Source organism: Phaseolus vulgaris, chromosome 6 (assembly GCF_051622355.1).
Source record: "Phaseolus vulgaris cultivar YP4 chromosome 6, ASM5162235v1, whole genome shotgun sequence".
Taxonomy (NCBI): Eukaryota; Viridiplantae; Streptophyta; class Magnoliopsida; order Fabales; family Fabaceae; genus Phaseolus; species Phaseolus vulgaris.
In genome coordinates, this window is record NC_143503.1 from 36,912,698 (window position 1) to 36,929,015 (window position 16,318).

General features: G+C 29.4%; 3 protein-coding genes across 3 annotated transcripts; all 3 read right to left on the bottom strand.

The window, feature by feature from the left end:
* Window positions 1-393: 393 nt before the first annotated feature.
* LOC137832823 (cytochrome b-c1 complex subunit 6-1, mitochondrial) lies at window positions 394-3,457 on the bottom strand. Its single transcript, XM_068641179.1, has 4 exons — window positions 3,307-3,457; window positions 2,277-2,361; window positions 697-786; window positions 394-614 (listed from the first exon to the last, which is right to left on the bottom strand). Coding segments are annotated over exons 1-4 (210 nt in total). The 5' UTR covers window positions 3,309-3,457; the 3' UTR covers window positions 394-581.
* Window positions 3,458-5,676: 2,219 nt separating this feature from the next.
* On the bottom strand, window positions 5,677-8,852 carry LOC137832828 (cytochrome P450 71D10). The gene is made up of 2 exons (XM_068641183.2): window positions 7,916-8,852; window positions 5,677-6,377 (listed from the first exon to the last, which is right to left on the bottom strand). The coding sequence occupies exons 1-2, from the start codon at window positions 8,819-8,821 to the stop codon at window positions 5,766-5,768; spliced, it is 1,518 nt and encodes a 505-aa protein (XP_068497284.1). The 5' UTR covers window positions 8,822-8,852; the 3' UTR covers window positions 5,677-5,765.
* Window positions 8,853-13,604: 4,752 nt separating this feature from the next.
* On the bottom strand, window positions 13,605-15,981 carry LOC137832827 (cytochrome P450 71D10). The gene is made up of 2 exons (XM_068641182.2): window positions 15,020-15,981; window positions 13,605-14,306 (listed from the first exon to the last, which is right to left on the bottom strand). The coding sequence occupies exons 1-2, from the start codon at window positions 15,923-15,925 to the stop codon at window positions 13,695-13,697; spliced, it is 1,518 nt and encodes a 505-aa protein (XP_068497283.1). The 5' UTR covers window positions 15,926-15,981; the 3' UTR covers window positions 13,605-13,694.
* Window positions 15,982-16,318: the final 337 nt, after the last annotated feature.

A 16,318-nucleotide genomic window follows, 5' to 3' on the forward strand; every position in this document is an offset into this window, starting at 1 on the left:
ATATCTATCAATACACGACAAAACTAAATAAGAAAAGAGAGAAATTGAAGAGTTCAACATAAACAAATTCATATATAACTTTTAGATACTCTTTTGGTGAAAGTTCTCCTTGATACAATATCTATAAGAACATTGTATGATTTTCTTCATTCATACATGTTAATTATTCATGATCTTAATGCTCGCTACATTTAAAAAACCAGAGTTAATTGAAAAATCGTATTTGATCTTGATTTAAAATGTACAACTCAATGAATCAAACTTGATTTAATTGTTGTACTCTTTTTCTTAATATAGTTTTTCTTTTATGATCATTGAACAGAAAAAACAAAAGAAAATCCATACTACAAAACTCAAAAACGTTGGATCCATTCCAAAATACATCCTTCCAAATTTCGGAATAATGTTCTTATTAATCATAATCTAAGGTCTTCCATAGACTCAAAACTTCACAATAAACACAATAATAACCATACAGGGCATATAGTTTGGTTATTATAATATCGAAAGTTTAGACGAAATTATTTGGGAATGAAAGTAGAACAGAATGCAATGATAATAAGCCATCAAATCCTTCCTTGTCACTTCAGTTTGTTGAATAGCCTGGGCGCGACCTGCATTACAGGATGATGATCTTGTCACAGAATACACAAGCAAACCAAATGACTGTTTATTTACTGACTAAATAATACTTACACATTTGTCAATACAAAACCAATAATCAAAATATTGTCCAGTGCAGTGTTTCTGCCCGGATTCATCGCCATGTATCCTCTTAATGCACGCCTGTTGCAAATTAAACGATACTTTTTCTCAGCCAAAAAAATTAGACTGAACAAAAATTTGACAATTTAACACTCGCTAAGGGTATCTCTGTTCATCTAACAAGTCAAAAATCTAAGGTGCCCACAAATGATATATGAATATGAGTACTAAAAAGAGAGGAGCTGATGCAAGAGGAAGTCCATCGTGCAATTTTTTTCATTAAAACATTGACCCTAAAATATAACCATCCTACCCCGAGTCCTTAAAACTGTAATTTCTAGGCCTTGCTTCTTATTAAGTTCCTTTTGTACTTGTGTAAACACTGCCAAAAATCATGTGACAAATACTTAGGGTACAGTTAGAAGAGCTTATTTACACTTATAAATACACGTAATTGAAAAAGTGTCGGTTTGGGAGCAGTGTTGTGAATTGCAGATTGCAAAAAATGGTAGAAAGCCAATTATCCACTATACCATAGTCACATACATATCAATTATATATGTATAACATGATTAAGATTCATGCAAATAAAAATAAAATGCATTAAGATTGGCTATTGCTAGCTCAAAAGCTCATTTGGGCAAACTCGCTGGAGATGACAAGAGGATGCAGGATGCATGCCACAAAATCCATGGCAGTTGCAATAGTAGAAAGAGTCACTATCACCAATCCAAAGAATTCCGCAATGCAATTGCAGCTATTTAACAATACTGTTTGGAAGACTTGTGAGAATACTGTTTGGGTCAAAGATATCCGTAAGCTTTCGTGATAGCTTAAAGCTTTAGATGAAAACAGTTTAACTCAATTTTCTGTGCAATTGTAGAAACATGATGCACTAAGAACTTAAAAGATAAGCACCTATTCGAGAAACTTAGTCAAGTTGTTTACACAAGCAAATTCATATTCACATGCTACAAATCCATCTACCAGCAGTTCTGTACAAACTTTCTTTACTTAGGAGCAGAATTCCAACTAACACCCCCCTCCAAAAAAAAAAAAAACGAACACAGCAGAAGTTTGCATTCAACATAGAATATGATAAAACAAGAAAAATATATCAGAAAAAAGGAAAAATGGCCGGATTATCATTGTGTAGCCCAACATAATAATTCAGTTTCATTTCATCTCTATTTGGCCATTCATCAGCTATAAAACACTCAGATAATAAGATCATATACCTTAAGCCAAAGAAACCAGAAAACTCCAATATTTCTTCACTGCATTGCATTTCTTAGTTCTCTTCATTTCTACACTCTTGCTAGTATCCTCTTAATTTGTTTTTCCTTATACACTCATCATCAGTACATAATTTTCCAGTTATAAATTTTAGTCGGCCAGGTCATAAATTTTACTAGTCCAAGAGGAACACTATAACCAACCAATAACTGAAAATTCAATTATAGTTGATTTTAAAATCTTGACATAAAAGAATCATATTGATAATTTAAATTATGAACAAATCTCATCTTCAAATGATACAGAATATAATTATACACTTCAAAAAAGCACACCTGGTATTCCAGTAAAGGTTTTACACATTTTGGTTTGCAAGAATCTTCAAGATATCGCTTCTGATCAACAGGTTCCTCGTCGGCCCTAAGATTCATAATACAATCCAAACATAAATGAAATGCAATAAATAGTAGAGAATGTCAAAAAAAGAAAAACGTAAAGTAATACATGGAAAAGACTCGGCAAAAGCTATCGCCATGACACCACAATTACAATTTAAGCACCAAATTGAACTAACCAAAATCCAATATATGCCAAACTTTCCATACGCATTCAAACTAATACACCTTAGTTATTAATTATTAATGAAGATAATTTAAATCGGCACTGGACAAAACATTCATATAAAGTCAAAAAACTCAATGCTTACGCAAACAAGTGAAGGGAACCAGCGATGTCAAACTAAAGAAAAAGGAAACCTTTTTCTTTTTCACAAAAAAGGGTTCCATAAGCAGATATTTGTCTGGCTCCTAAGAGATTAGGTTTATACTAAACACAACGCAAACCCATCACAAAAGTCATTCAAACAATCATTTTCGAAGGAATTCATCCCACGCGCAACATAACATAACACAACGTAAATAAAAACGGGAGCAAACATACACCGAGTATATGGACTATTAATCACTAACTTGGTTGCACCAAACCACATCAGTTCGTGGCATGACCTAGTAAGCATCCCTTACAAAACCCTAACCTTGGATTATCCCAATCTCAGAAGGGATCACACCCAAAACGCTTGAAATCAGCGAATCCCCATCTTTCATTTCGCAGAGAGTATCGAAAAAACCCGGCATTAAAAAAATAACGTTTGAATCAAATTGACAGAGAATCCCCAAATCACTTTCAATAAAAACAGGATCTGTGGCAATCAATCGTGAAAAATAACAACAAAACCAATTGCAGTGGAATTTCAAGACCCTAGATTTAAAACAAGAAAGACATAAAAAGGGCTAAAACATTGATGAAAGAAAAAAAATAGATCTAGAACATGAGAAACGAAAGAAAGAGAGAAGCTTGGAGACTTACATGGCAGAATGGTTGCAGAGCTTTGGTGATGATGTTGGGCAGAGTGATTGTTGTTCTGGTTTTGAAGAGCTTGTATTTTGGATCAAATAATACTTTTTCAATTAGGGTTGCAACGATTTGGATATAACTGGTCAAATTATACCACAACTACAATTACATTTTGGTGCCTCTTTTCTTTTTTTAACTTTACATTTTAATTGGGGGAATTCCTCAAACAAAATTAGCAAAAAATTTTATGGTCATTTAATAAAACAAATGGAATTAAAAAAAGAAAAATAAAAGAATGCATCTCACTTCTCTTTTTCTTACAAAATCAGTACAATATTTGTCTACTGAGATTTAACTTGTGTTTTTTTTTATATTTTTCAAAAATTATATAAAAAATTAATTTTTTCTTAAACTTTTGAATAGGTATTTGCTTTTTTTATTTTTGTAATAGTGCGATTATTATTAACACCTAAATATATTTTTAATTAAAAAAATCTTGGATTAAAAGTAAACGTATTCTAGCTTTAGCCTTTTTTTCTGCTTAGTTTCTTCTTTTAAATTAAATTTGTTTTGGTCATGTTATAATGTGAAGACAAAATATGCACTATAACATTATACAAAAACAAAAAATTTACCATGCTAAGACAAAATGTGCACCATTAAATAATGAGACAAAAATGTGTAACATTATTAAAATATGTAACATTTATAAAAAAAATTGAAATTAAAATATGGAATAAATTTATAAAAATATTAATATTTGATGTTTCTCAACATTTTGAAATACACATTTTGTATAATATCCATCCTTGTGTTATAAATTTTAATATATTTATATTAATATATAAAAAGTATTATTTTTTCAACGGTTGTGGTGCATATAATTTAGTTACAATTTTACCTTTATTTTTGTAAATGTATTTTTATCATATATTTTTTATTTTAGTGGCTTTTTGTTTCTTATTGTAACTATTATTATTATTATTACATAAAAAAAATACTCGTGAATAACAGACATAAAAAGACTCATTGTCCTCTCTCACTCAATTATCTTTTATTATTACATATAATATAATTTTTAATTATTTATCTTTTTAAGGTTTGATGTTTTTATATATTATGAATTGTAAAAAATCTTATATCATAAGCTATTTAATATAAATTCAATTATATCTTTAAATATTTTTTTTCTTTATTATATTTTTTTTTATTCATAGTTAGTTAGTAAAATAAATAAAAAAAGTATACAATAATAATGTACAAATCTAATATATTAAGATTATTTTTTTAATATTTTTTATATTGTGTTTGGTTGAAAATCTAAAAACTCCTATAATAGAATTCTATATTTATTAAAATCTAATAAATAAAAAAATTATTCTTATTTTTTCAATATTAAAAAATCTATTCAAACTTGTGAAAATGTCTTGAAATTTAATATTTTTTAACTAAAATTAAAATCTAAATATTTGTGAGATTGAATAATAATAATAATAATAATAATAATAATAATAATACATAAAATTTGACATACCAAAATCAAACCAAAGAGTACAAAAAAAATTGAAATCATTCAATATATGAAAGTTCTCAGTAAAGTTTCTTTATTCTCGGTTATATTTATTCAAGAAGACAACATATAATTAAGAGAAAGTTCACTTTATAGACACAAGATAACTTTATTAGAAGGGGAAACACTTTTTTACATGTTGTGAAGTATTGGTTGCATTGTCAACACCTAGAACTAAAAGAAAGGACTTTCATCTTTTAAGTTTTACAATTTCTTCCTTTTTATTTTTATATATTTAAAATATCTTGTACTCATAATATATTGGATAGCTAATATATATTGAATTTGAATGTAATGAACCTTAAGTATGCATAGATTTCTTTTTATAGCTATTGTATTTACCTTCATGCTTCATATGCATGACTTATTATTTATGTTTTATTAAGTTTATTTCATTGAAAACTATTTTGAAAGAAATAAATTTAAGGTCATTATAAAATCATGAAATAAAAATCAATTTTTAGAAAAAAAAAATAATTAGTTGTTTTAGTGACTAAATTAGAGACTATTTTAAATACTAAAAAAAATTGGTTTCTAAATTAACAACCAAATTTTTTCTACCAAATTTAGAATCTAAATAATTAGTAGTTAAAACCTTGACAGCTAATCATATACCAATTTAGAAAGCATTTAATAATAATATAAACTAATTTAGAAATATTTTTTTTTAGTCTTCAAAATAGTTTATAGTTATTATAACAACTAATTATTTTGTTTCTAAAAATTGTTTATATTTAATGATTTTATTTTATTAAGAAAATAAATTTTGAATAAATTAATAAGGTAAATGAAAGAATAATGATAACAACTCATAAAGAAACTTTTTATAAAATTCATAAGGTGGAAAGTAGTAAAAGACAAAAGTTAAATAGTTGATAACATAAAATTTGGACATTACATTTTAAGGTTGAGGAATGATGGGAATCAAGCAGAGGTCATTTTTTCTTCTAAGGGTAATTCCACCTGACTCAGTCATGTCAAGTTCATCATTCTTCATTTTGTTGGGAAGCTTCCAATCAAAATGGTAAAGTAATTGGGCAAGTGGCAACTCAACGTTGGGGATACCAAAAGTAATGCCTGGGCAGATCCTTCTGCCAGCACCAAATGGGATAAATTCAAAGTGTGTACCTTTGAAGTCAATGGAGTTATCAAGAAACCTCTCAGGTTTAAAACTCTGAGCTTCACTCCAATACTCAGGATTCCTTCCAATTGCCCAAGCATTGATAATCACTCTAGTCTTAGAGGGTATCTCATATCCATTGATTTGGCATCTTTCTCTACTTTCCCTAGGAACTAACAATGGTACAGGTGGGTGTAACCTCAATGTTTCTTTGATGATGCACTTTAAGTATATCAGCTGATGTAATTCTGTCTCATCCACGTATCCTTTCTCACCATACACTTTTCTCACCTCTGCTTGTGCTTTTTCCATCACTCCTGAGTTTCTTATCAATTCTGACATCCCCCATTCCACTACAGAAGATGAAGTCTCTCCTCCACCGATAAATATGTCCTGCAAAATATAAATTATTACAGGAGAGGAGGAAATAACATGAAGTATCAAGGAGGGTTCAAAATAAAATATAAAAAGTTCAAAATTATTATATAAAGGAATACACAACCAATATAGTATATAATTTTTAAAGGTAGTTAAAATTCACTTTTTAATATAATATCAAAGTAAAATAAAGTGTATCTTAGCAAGAGTTTGTTGGTCCTATCAAACCATCCGCTATTAAATCATCAATAAATGTATAGTCTCACATACAAGCAAACAGTGTCAATTTAAGATATTAGTTTTTTAATATAATATCAAAGTCAATTAAAGTTTATCTTAGAGTTTATTGGTTTTATCAAACCACCTGCTATTAAGTCACGTCATCCATAAATATATAGTCCAAAATACAGGCAACAACCTCAGAATAAGATGTTAATTTTTTTAATATAATATCAAAGTCAATTAAAATTTATCTTAACAAGAGTTTATGGGTTTATGATCATGATGGGGTTATTTTTTTTGCTTTTTACCAAAATGGGGTCTGTTTAAACAAAATTACAAATTTAGGCAAGTTGTGCCAATTCGACACGACTTCATATGCACAAATCGTCCCAATTAGGCACGACTTCTACATTGTAATACTGAAGTTGTGTCAACTTGGCACGACTTCTGCCCTGTCATATTGAAGTCGTGCCAACTTGGCACGACTTCCTGCCCTGTCATACTGAAGTCATGCCAACTTGGCACGACTTCTACCACGTCATATTTTTTTTTTATTGTTTATATATTGGGTAGTAAGTTATGTAATGTTAAAAATTAATTTGATACATAATTTTCTAAGAGTGTTAGTTTTAAGGAACAAAAAATTGGATAATCGTGTATGAATCATGTTTGACAGTAATGTAATACAATAATTTGATTAATTAAAAAATGAAGAAAATTGTTATTGAATTTAGAAATAAATAGATAAATAAAAATTTATTGTATTTGAAAAATAAATAGAGAATTATTGTTGTGAATTTGCAAAATAAATAGCTAGAGACAGAATATGTAATGATGATAAGAGATTAATTAGAACTAAACAAATTATGATGTGGCAAAAGTCGTGTCAAGTTGACACGACTTCAGTATGACAAGGCAGAAGTTGTGCCTAATTGAGACAATTTGTACATATGAAGTCGTGCCGAATTGACACGACTTGCCTAAATTTGTAATTTTTTTTAAACGAATCCCATTTTAGTAAAAAATAAAAAAAATAACTCCATGATGATCAAAAACCGAAAGTTTATTAGTTTTTTCAAGCCACATACTATCAAGTCACCTATAAATATATAGTTTCGCATACAAAATAACACTCTCAACATAAAATATTAGTTAAAAATTAAAATATTTCATAATATATAAAAAATTCATCTTATAAATTTTTAAGTATACTTAACATCTACTTTTTAATATATACATAGTTTATTTATATTTCTATTATTAAAAAGTAGGTGTCATGTTTGTGGGTGGAAAACATGTGAAATATTTGTCATGTATAGAGACACACTAACCCGGATGACCGCTTTAATGTTGTCGTCGGTTAAGTGAGTATCCGAGTCGTTATCCTGTTGATACTTGAGAAGAACATCAACCAGATCTTCCACTGCTTCCGACTCGCTGCTGCTTCTATGTCTCTGTCTGTGTTCGTCGATGATGTCTTGCAAAACCCTATCAATCTCTCTGTGAATTTTCTCAAATTTCACCTTCGCCATCATTTCAAGCACTCTGCTAGAAGGATAGAGATCAGCCACCGAAAACCCTCCCATAAGCTCCAATTGCTCCTCGATCTTTGAAATGAACACTCCTTGATACTTTCTCCTTTTACCAAAAGCCGCACGTGCCGTTATTCCGTAGGTCATGGGGTAAATGCTCTGGCTGAGATTAACAACGCACCCTTCACTTTCACCTATTTTCTTAACCAGTTCCGCCACCTCCTCTTCCCTTATTGACCGGAAAGATTGCACGCGCTTTGCGGTTAGTAGCTCCACCGTGCATATCTTCCGCACTTGCCTCCAATATTCCCCATATGGAGAGAAAACTATGTCAGTATTGTTGTAAGAAACTGTTCTAGACGATACAAGGTTGGGCCTGTCACAGAAATTAACATCATGTGTTTTCATAATCTCTTGGGCCATCTCTGGTGAGGTGATTATGATGTTGGAAACCTCTCCTAGTTTTAGGTGCATTATTGGCCCATACTTATCTGCAAATTTTTTCAAGCAGTGATGAGGAAGCAAACCTACAAACTGGTGTAAGTTCCCTATGAGAGGTAGTGTTCTAGGTCCTGGAGCTAAATTGGTGGATGAGTTGTTGGAACCCCGTTTTTGAAGTAATTTGAGTAAGATGAAGAGAAGGAAGAGAATGGAAGTAATTGAGTAAACAGAGAAAGGGTTGGCGTCGTGAACCTCCATGGCCATCTGATACAATGAATCCCTCAATCAAGCCTCCTATTTATGGAAAGATATTTGTCACTAAAATATGGTGTTTTTTATCCCCAGGATGTGGACATCATTCCTTGCAATTTTACAAAACAGATTATATTTATTATTTAAATTTAAATTTATAGAAAATATAATTACAATGTAATATAAGAAAAACACGTAATAATTGAGGCAGCCAAAATAAAATTACGGTACTTAAATCAATTTAGTAACAAATTAAAAAAAAAACATATGCATGTGTAGTGTTTGTATCTTTTGTGTATAAATAACTCTAACAACTAATTTTTAATTTGTGAAAAATGAGTTTTATTTTTCTAACAAAATTTAATTAATTTTAAATGAACCATAATCTCCTGCATCCTCGTACCTTCTTCTTTATAACACAATGTTTAATAGAACACTTTATCATTTGAAAGTTATTGAGATTATTTGTTGTATTCGATGTTATCAATTTTTTTAAGTTTTGTACTCCATATTTATATTTTGTTTTTTTTATGGATTTCGTCACTTTAAAAAAAAAAGTGAACAAAAATATAACAACTATGAGTAAAAACATCATAAAACTTATCTTAACCATCAACATCATCCACGACCATAAGTAACTATCTCAAACAAGCATCACAATTTGAAAATGAAGAAAAAGAGATCACACTTTCTCTCCCATACTCAAAAGAATATTATTGAAATAAATAAAAAAATATAGAAATACATTGATAAGATATGGAGGTGAAGTAAGAATTTGTCCTTTATTTTTTGTATGTTTTCTCTACCTTTCTTTGGTTCATTTATCTGATCCACTTGTTAATTGAAAAAAAAAAGAGTTGCATTGAAATGTTTATCGAAAACTATTTTTTTATGCTGAAAGGAATAAATTACACAAAATAAATAAAAGAAATCAAATTATTAACTAAATACGTATTATTATTATTATTTTATCTAAAATCTACTTAAATGTTATTTGTAGTATGTAGATCTTGTTTAAAATAGCTAAATATTTTATCACATTAATTGAGATAAGGTATAAGACGTTAGAACTAATATTATCTTTATATTTAATAGGATAAAAGTTAAACAAATTCTTTTCATTCTCGTCATACTAACCTTTCTTAATCAAGGCGGCACAATAGATTTTTCTACTAATTTCAATTTCAAGAATAAAAACATAAAAACTTTGAGAAAGGTTTATATGTTAATAAATAAGACGAAATAAATAGTACAAGAAGTGGATGCAAATAATTAGCATTATGAATGGTCAATGTTTATTTATTTATTCTCTAAGCATAAACTCATTGGCTCCATTTAAATGCCTTATCTTTTTTTTAAGGTGTAGTTTTGTTGGTAAAGGACGTCTTTGTAAAAAGTTAGAGAGAGAGAAATGACTTCTTCATAATTTAAAATTAAATCATTCACTAATTTAAATAAAAATTTAAAACAGTCATGTGAAATAAATTATATAAAATAATTCCAACTTATAATTTCTTTTCTTTACTATTTGTTCTCTCCTATAAATTATTTTCTAAAATTAAATTCATCCTCTTTATTTATAACTTTTTTTACTTCTATTAGTTCGTTGATTAAATATAAAGAAAATTATATTGTATGCGAGAAGTATATATTTTCTTTTATCTTTTCCTTATTTAATATATATATATATATATATATATATATATATATATAAAGTTCAGTATGACATATTTTCTTATTTTTCATGATTTAGTGAGTTTTACCAAACAAGTTTTCTTGCGTTAACCTTTATTTTTAATTAAGCATGTTAAAAATAAAATTGTATTTAAATATATTATTTGATTTAATGTTGGTAAAAATTATTTAAATTGATTGAGTATGAATATAGACATGTATAATAATTAACTTTTTAAATTGAATATGAGAATCAAATCAGTATCTATATATTTGATATATTTCGTTTTAAATTAATTTATTATTCTACTTAAAAAATATGTAATTTTAATTTATGAAGAATCATTCTCCTCTCTCACTCAATTATCTTTTATTTTTACATATAATATAATTTTTAATTATTTATCTTTTTAAGGTTTGATGTATTTATTTATTATCAATTGTAAAAAATCTCATATCATAAGCTATTTAATATAAATACAAAATACAATTATATCTTAAAATATTTTTTCTTTATTATAATTTTATTTATTTATAGTTAGTTAATTAGTAAAATAAAAAGTATTCAATAATAATGTACAACTTTAATATATTAAGATTATTGTTTTTTATAATTTTTTAAAATTGTATTTGGTTGAAAATCTAAAAACTCTAATAATAGAATTCTATATTTATTAAAATCTAATAAATAAATAAAATTATTCTTATTTTTTCAATATTAAGGTAGAACATATATGTAAACCTTTATTCTGAGTCGTTTATGAAAACATTTATAGAGTAATAGAGTTTTGGAAGGCGGACTAGATGATCAAATGAATTTATCCCAACCACATGAAACTTCTGGTTTCAAGAAAAAAGTCTTAGCCGATTGAAAAGTGAAACGACCAGACTCATATAAAATCCAATTAGGAATATCATGTTCCTTCCTAACCATGATATACTTATAAAAATGAGGCATTTGCTGTAAAGACAAAGGAATATTCCAATTTCAACCTGTCCAAAACTGAGAGACTGCAACCGGAATGCTAGTAGCACTATCAGATAACCCTGCAATATTTGCGAAAGAAGTAGTAAAACACCATTTTTTTTATAAAAGTTTTGATGTTAGGCATCACTATGCAACTTGACATATCAGCTAGGCTGACACCTCAAGTAACAACAATCATCTGCCATCACATGAAAAAAGTATTATTAAAAAAAAGAAAAAGAAAGAAAATACAAAAATATGGGGGGACTAGACCAAAACCCACATGTTAACAAAAACAATACATAGGTAGACTATACCTGTTCATAAAGAATTCTAAGAACAAACTAGATGGAAGTCTATTATACCAATGAAATGATTCTCTGTGAATGAACCCTAAATTAGCCAACTTATCAGCACATGCATTTCCCTCACGAAAAATATGAGTAACCCTAAACTTGATTGTCCTACAGAAATTAAGACTTAATATCCCCCCTACAAAAAATAAAAATGTCATCAGCATACAAAATATGAGAGGGAGTGAGATAACCTTTCAGACTAGCCATATTTAAAATCTTCTTATCATTCACAAGCTTAGAGATACCTCTACTAAGAACTTCCTCTACAAGACAAAAAAGTAAAGGAGACAATGGATCACCTTGTCTTACACCTCGACTGTAGGGAAAGAAACCCACCAAACTACCACTTATTCTGATAGAAAGCATAGCTGAACGGAGAATTGTACTAATCCAACTGACAAACGAGGGGTGAAAACCAAAGCGTTTCAAAACTAATAATAAGAATTTCCAACTCAGAGTGTACCATTTATCATTCCAGAAATTAATAAAAGTACATGTACTTGTACCAACAGTCCAAGAAGTATAATCAAGTATAGTAAAATAAAACTGCTTAATTCCAGGTCAAAGAGATGAGATTTATAAACCATTCTAAAGTCGTATTTTGATTTAAGAACCCTGACTTTCAAGAGAAAAGACCAAGGTATGTTGCTATAAGCAAATTTCCAAGCAAACTTAAGAAGATACACATTATTTTCATGACGAAGATTAATAATCTTCAAACCTCCATTCTCAATAGGAGAACAAATTGTATTCCAATTCACGGTAACTATGCCTTTTTTTTCAGAATATCACCAGTCCAAATAAAATTTTGACACCACTGCTCAACTTGGTTAAGAAGTGAAATAGGCCATTTATACATATTAAAACTATAAGTTAGAAATCCAGTAATCACTGTATTGACCAACTGAATCCGACCCATCATGTTAAGAGTTTTACCTTTTCAAGATGCTAGTTTCAATTTGACTTTAGCAGTCAAAGGTTGAAGAAATCGACTCTTTGGAGCACCAACAAAGTTTAACACTCATAAATAATTGAAAGGCAAACAACCATGACTACAAGAAAAAATGCATTGAATTTCGATGACAAATCATGCAGAATTATCCATTGGTAAAAAAACTACTTTTAAAGTATTAACACATTGACCATAAAAATCACCATATTGTCTCCTAAATTTCTTTATTCTCAGTTATATTTATTCAAGAAAACAACTTATAATTAAGAGAAAAATTACCTTATAGACACAAGAAGACTTTTATTAGAAGGAGAATTTTTTTTTTAACATTTTGTGAAATATTGGTTGCATTGTCTACACCTGGAACTAAAAGAAAAGACTTTCATCTTTTAAGTTTTACAATTTTTTTTATATATTCAAAATATCTTGTATTCATAATATATTGGATAGCTAATATATTGAATTTGAATTTCTTCATTTATTGATTTTGAATGTAATGAACCTTAATTATGTATATATTTCTTTGCATTTTAACATAGATTTGATTTTGAATGTAATGAACCTTAAGTATGTATATATTCTTTGCATTTTAACATAGATTTCTTTTTATAGCTTTTGTATTCTACCTTCATGCTTCACATGCATAACTTGATTATTTATGTTTTATTAAGTTTATTACATTGAAAAAATATTTTAAAGGTTATAAATTAATGGTTGAAGAAAGAAGGAATGTTATGTTAAGCATAATATTAGGTACATTAGTCATTCTTACATAAAATTTAAGATGTTTTTATTAAAAAAATTAAAATTTGAATAAACTAAATGAAAGAATAATGATGACAGTTGTACACAAAACTTTTTATAAAATTCATAAAGTAGAAAGTAGTAAAAGACAAAAGTTAAATAGTTGATGACATAAAATTTGGACATTACATTTTAAGTTTCAGGAATTATGGGAATCAAGCAAAGGTCATTTTTTCTTCTAAGGGTAATTCCACCTGACTCAGTCATGTCAAGTTCATCATTCTTCATTTTGTTGGGAAGCTTCCAATCAAAATGGTAAAGTAATTGAGCAAGTGGCAACTCAACGTTGGGGATGGCAAAAGTAATGCCTGGGCAGATCCTTCTGCCAGCACCAAATGGGATAAATTCAAAGTGTGTACCTTTGAAATCAATGGAGTTATCAAGAAACCTCTCAGGTTTAAAACTCTGAGCTTCACTCCAATACTCATGATTCCTTCCAATTGCCCAAGCATTGATAATTACCCTAGTCTTAGAGGGTATCTCATATCCATTGATTTGGCATCTTTCTCTACTTTCCCTAGGAACTAACAATGGTACAGGTGGGTGTAACCTCAATGTTTCTTTGATGATGCACTTTAAGTATATCATTTTATGTAATTCTGTCTCATCCACATATCCTTTCTCACCATACACTCTTCTCACCTCTGCTTGTGCCTTTTCCATCACTCTTGGGTTTCTTATCAATTCTGACATCCCCCATTCCACTACAGAAGATGAAGTCTCTCCCCCACCGATAAATATGTCCTGCAAAATATAGATTAATACAGGGGAGGAGGAAATAACATGAAGTATCAAGGAGGGTTCAAAATAAAATATAAAAAGTTCAAAATTAGTATATAAAAATTCACTTTTTAATAAAATATCAGAATAAATTAAGTGTATCTTAGCAAAAGTTTGTTGGTGTTATCAAACCACCTGCTATCAAGTCATTCATAAATGTATAATTTCACATACAAGGAAATCGCCTCAACCATAGAGATTAGTTTTTTAATATAATATCAAATTCAATTAAAGTTTATCTTAGAGTTTGTTAGTCTTATCAAACCACCTCCTATTAAGTCACGTCACCCATAAATATATAGTCTCACATACAAGATAACAACCTCAACATAAGATATTAGTTTTTTTAATATAAGATTAAAGTTAATTAAAGTCTATCTTATCACGAATTTATTAGTCTTTTCAAGCCACCTACTATCAAGTCATCCATAAATATATAGTCTCCCGTACAAGATAACACTTTCAACCTAAACATAAGAAACTAATTTAAAGAATAAAACATTTCATAATATATAAAATAAATCCAAACTTCACATTATAAATTTTTAATTAGAATTAACATCTACTTTTTAATATAAACATAATTTTATTTATATTTTTATTATTAAAAAGTAGGTGTCATGTTTGTGGTTGAAAAACATGTGAAATATTTGTCATGTATAGAGAGACACACTAACCTGGATGACCGCTTTAATGTTGTCATCGGTTAAGCGAGTTTCGGAATCGTTATCCTGTTGATACTTGAGAAGAACATCAACCAGATCTTCCTCTGCTTCCGACTCGCTGCTGCTTCTATGTCTCTCTCTGTGTTCGTCGATGATGTCTTGCAAAACCCTGTCAACCTCTCTGTGAACTTTCTCAAATTTCACCTTCGCCACCATTTCAAGCACTCTGCTAGAAGGATAGAGATCAGCCACCGAAAACCCTCCTATAAGCTCTAATTGCTCCTCAATCTTTGATATGAACACTTGTTGATATCTGCTCTTTTTACCAAAAGCCGCACGTGCCGTTATTCCATAGGTCATGGGGTAAATGCTCTGGGTGAGATTAACAACGCACCCTTCACTTTCACCTATTTTCTTAACCAGTTCTGCCACTTCCTCTTCCCTTATTGACCGGAAAGATTGCACGCGCTTTGTGGTAAGTAGCTCCACCGTGCATATCTTTCGCACTTGCCTCCAATATTCTCCATATGGAGAGAAGACTATGTTACTATTGTTGTAAGAAACTGTTCTAGACGATACAAGGTTGGGCCTGTCACAAAAATTAACATCATGTGTTTTCATAATCTCTTGGGCCATCTCTGGTGAGGTGATTATGATGTTGGAAACCTCTCCTAGTTTTAGGTGCATTATTGGCCCATACTTATCTGCAAAATTTTTCAAGCAGTGATGAGGAAGCAAACCTACAAACTGGTGTAAGTTCCCTATGAGAGGTAGTGTTCTAGGTCCTGGAGCTAAATTGGTGGATGAGTTGTTGGAACCCCATTTCTGAAGTGATTTGAATAAGATGAAGAGAAGGAAGAGAATGGAAGTAATTGAGTAAACAGAGAAAGGGTTGGCGTCGTGAACCTCCATGGTCATGGATATAATGGTAGATCTGGGAGAAGGAAGAACCGTGGAAGAGAATATGAATGCATAATCATGGCACGTACTTCTTTATTTATTTATATATATGGGAAGATATTGGTCACTCAAATGTGGTCTTGTTATCCCTACTTTGCCACCACACACAGTGAAACACATTCATTCCACATAAAATAAATAAATAAAAGAAATCAAATTATTAACTAAATACGTTTCTTTTTTATCTGAAATCTACTTAAATGTTATTTGCAGTATCTAGATCTTGTTTAAAAGAACTAAATATTTCATCACATTAATTGAGTCAAACTAATATTATCTTATATTTAATAGGATAAAAGTTAAACAAATTCTTTTCATTCTCGTCATACTAACCTTTCTTAATCAAGCCGG

Bases quoted from the DNA above. Each gene is read 5' to 3' on its own strand.
- LOC137832823 (XM_068641179.1), bottom strand. The intron at 787-2,276 runs GTGTGCTTTTTT...AATTTGCAACAG, and splicing joins AACCTTTACTGGAATACCAG to GCGTGCATTAAGAGGATACA. The intron at 615-696 runs GTAAGTATTATT...CCTGTAATGCAG, and splicing joins GGTTTTGTATTGACAAATGT to GTCGCGCCCAGGCTATTCAA.
- LOC137832828 (XM_068641183.2), bottom strand. From the start codon at position 8,821: ATGGCCATGGAGGTTCACGACGCCAACCCTTTCTCTGTTTACTCAATT. The intron at 6,378-7,915 runs GTTAGTGTGTCT...TATATTTTGCAG, and splicing joins ACATTAAAGCGGTCATCCGG to GACATATTTATCGGTGGAGG.
- LOC137832827 (XM_068641182.2), bottom strand. From the start codon at position 15,925: ATGACCATGGAGGTTCACGACGCCAACCCTTTCTCTGTTTACTCAATT. The intron at 14,307-15,019 runs GTTAGTGTGTCT...TATATTTTGCAG, and splicing joins ACATTAAAGCGGTCATCCAG to GACATATTTATCGGTGGGGG.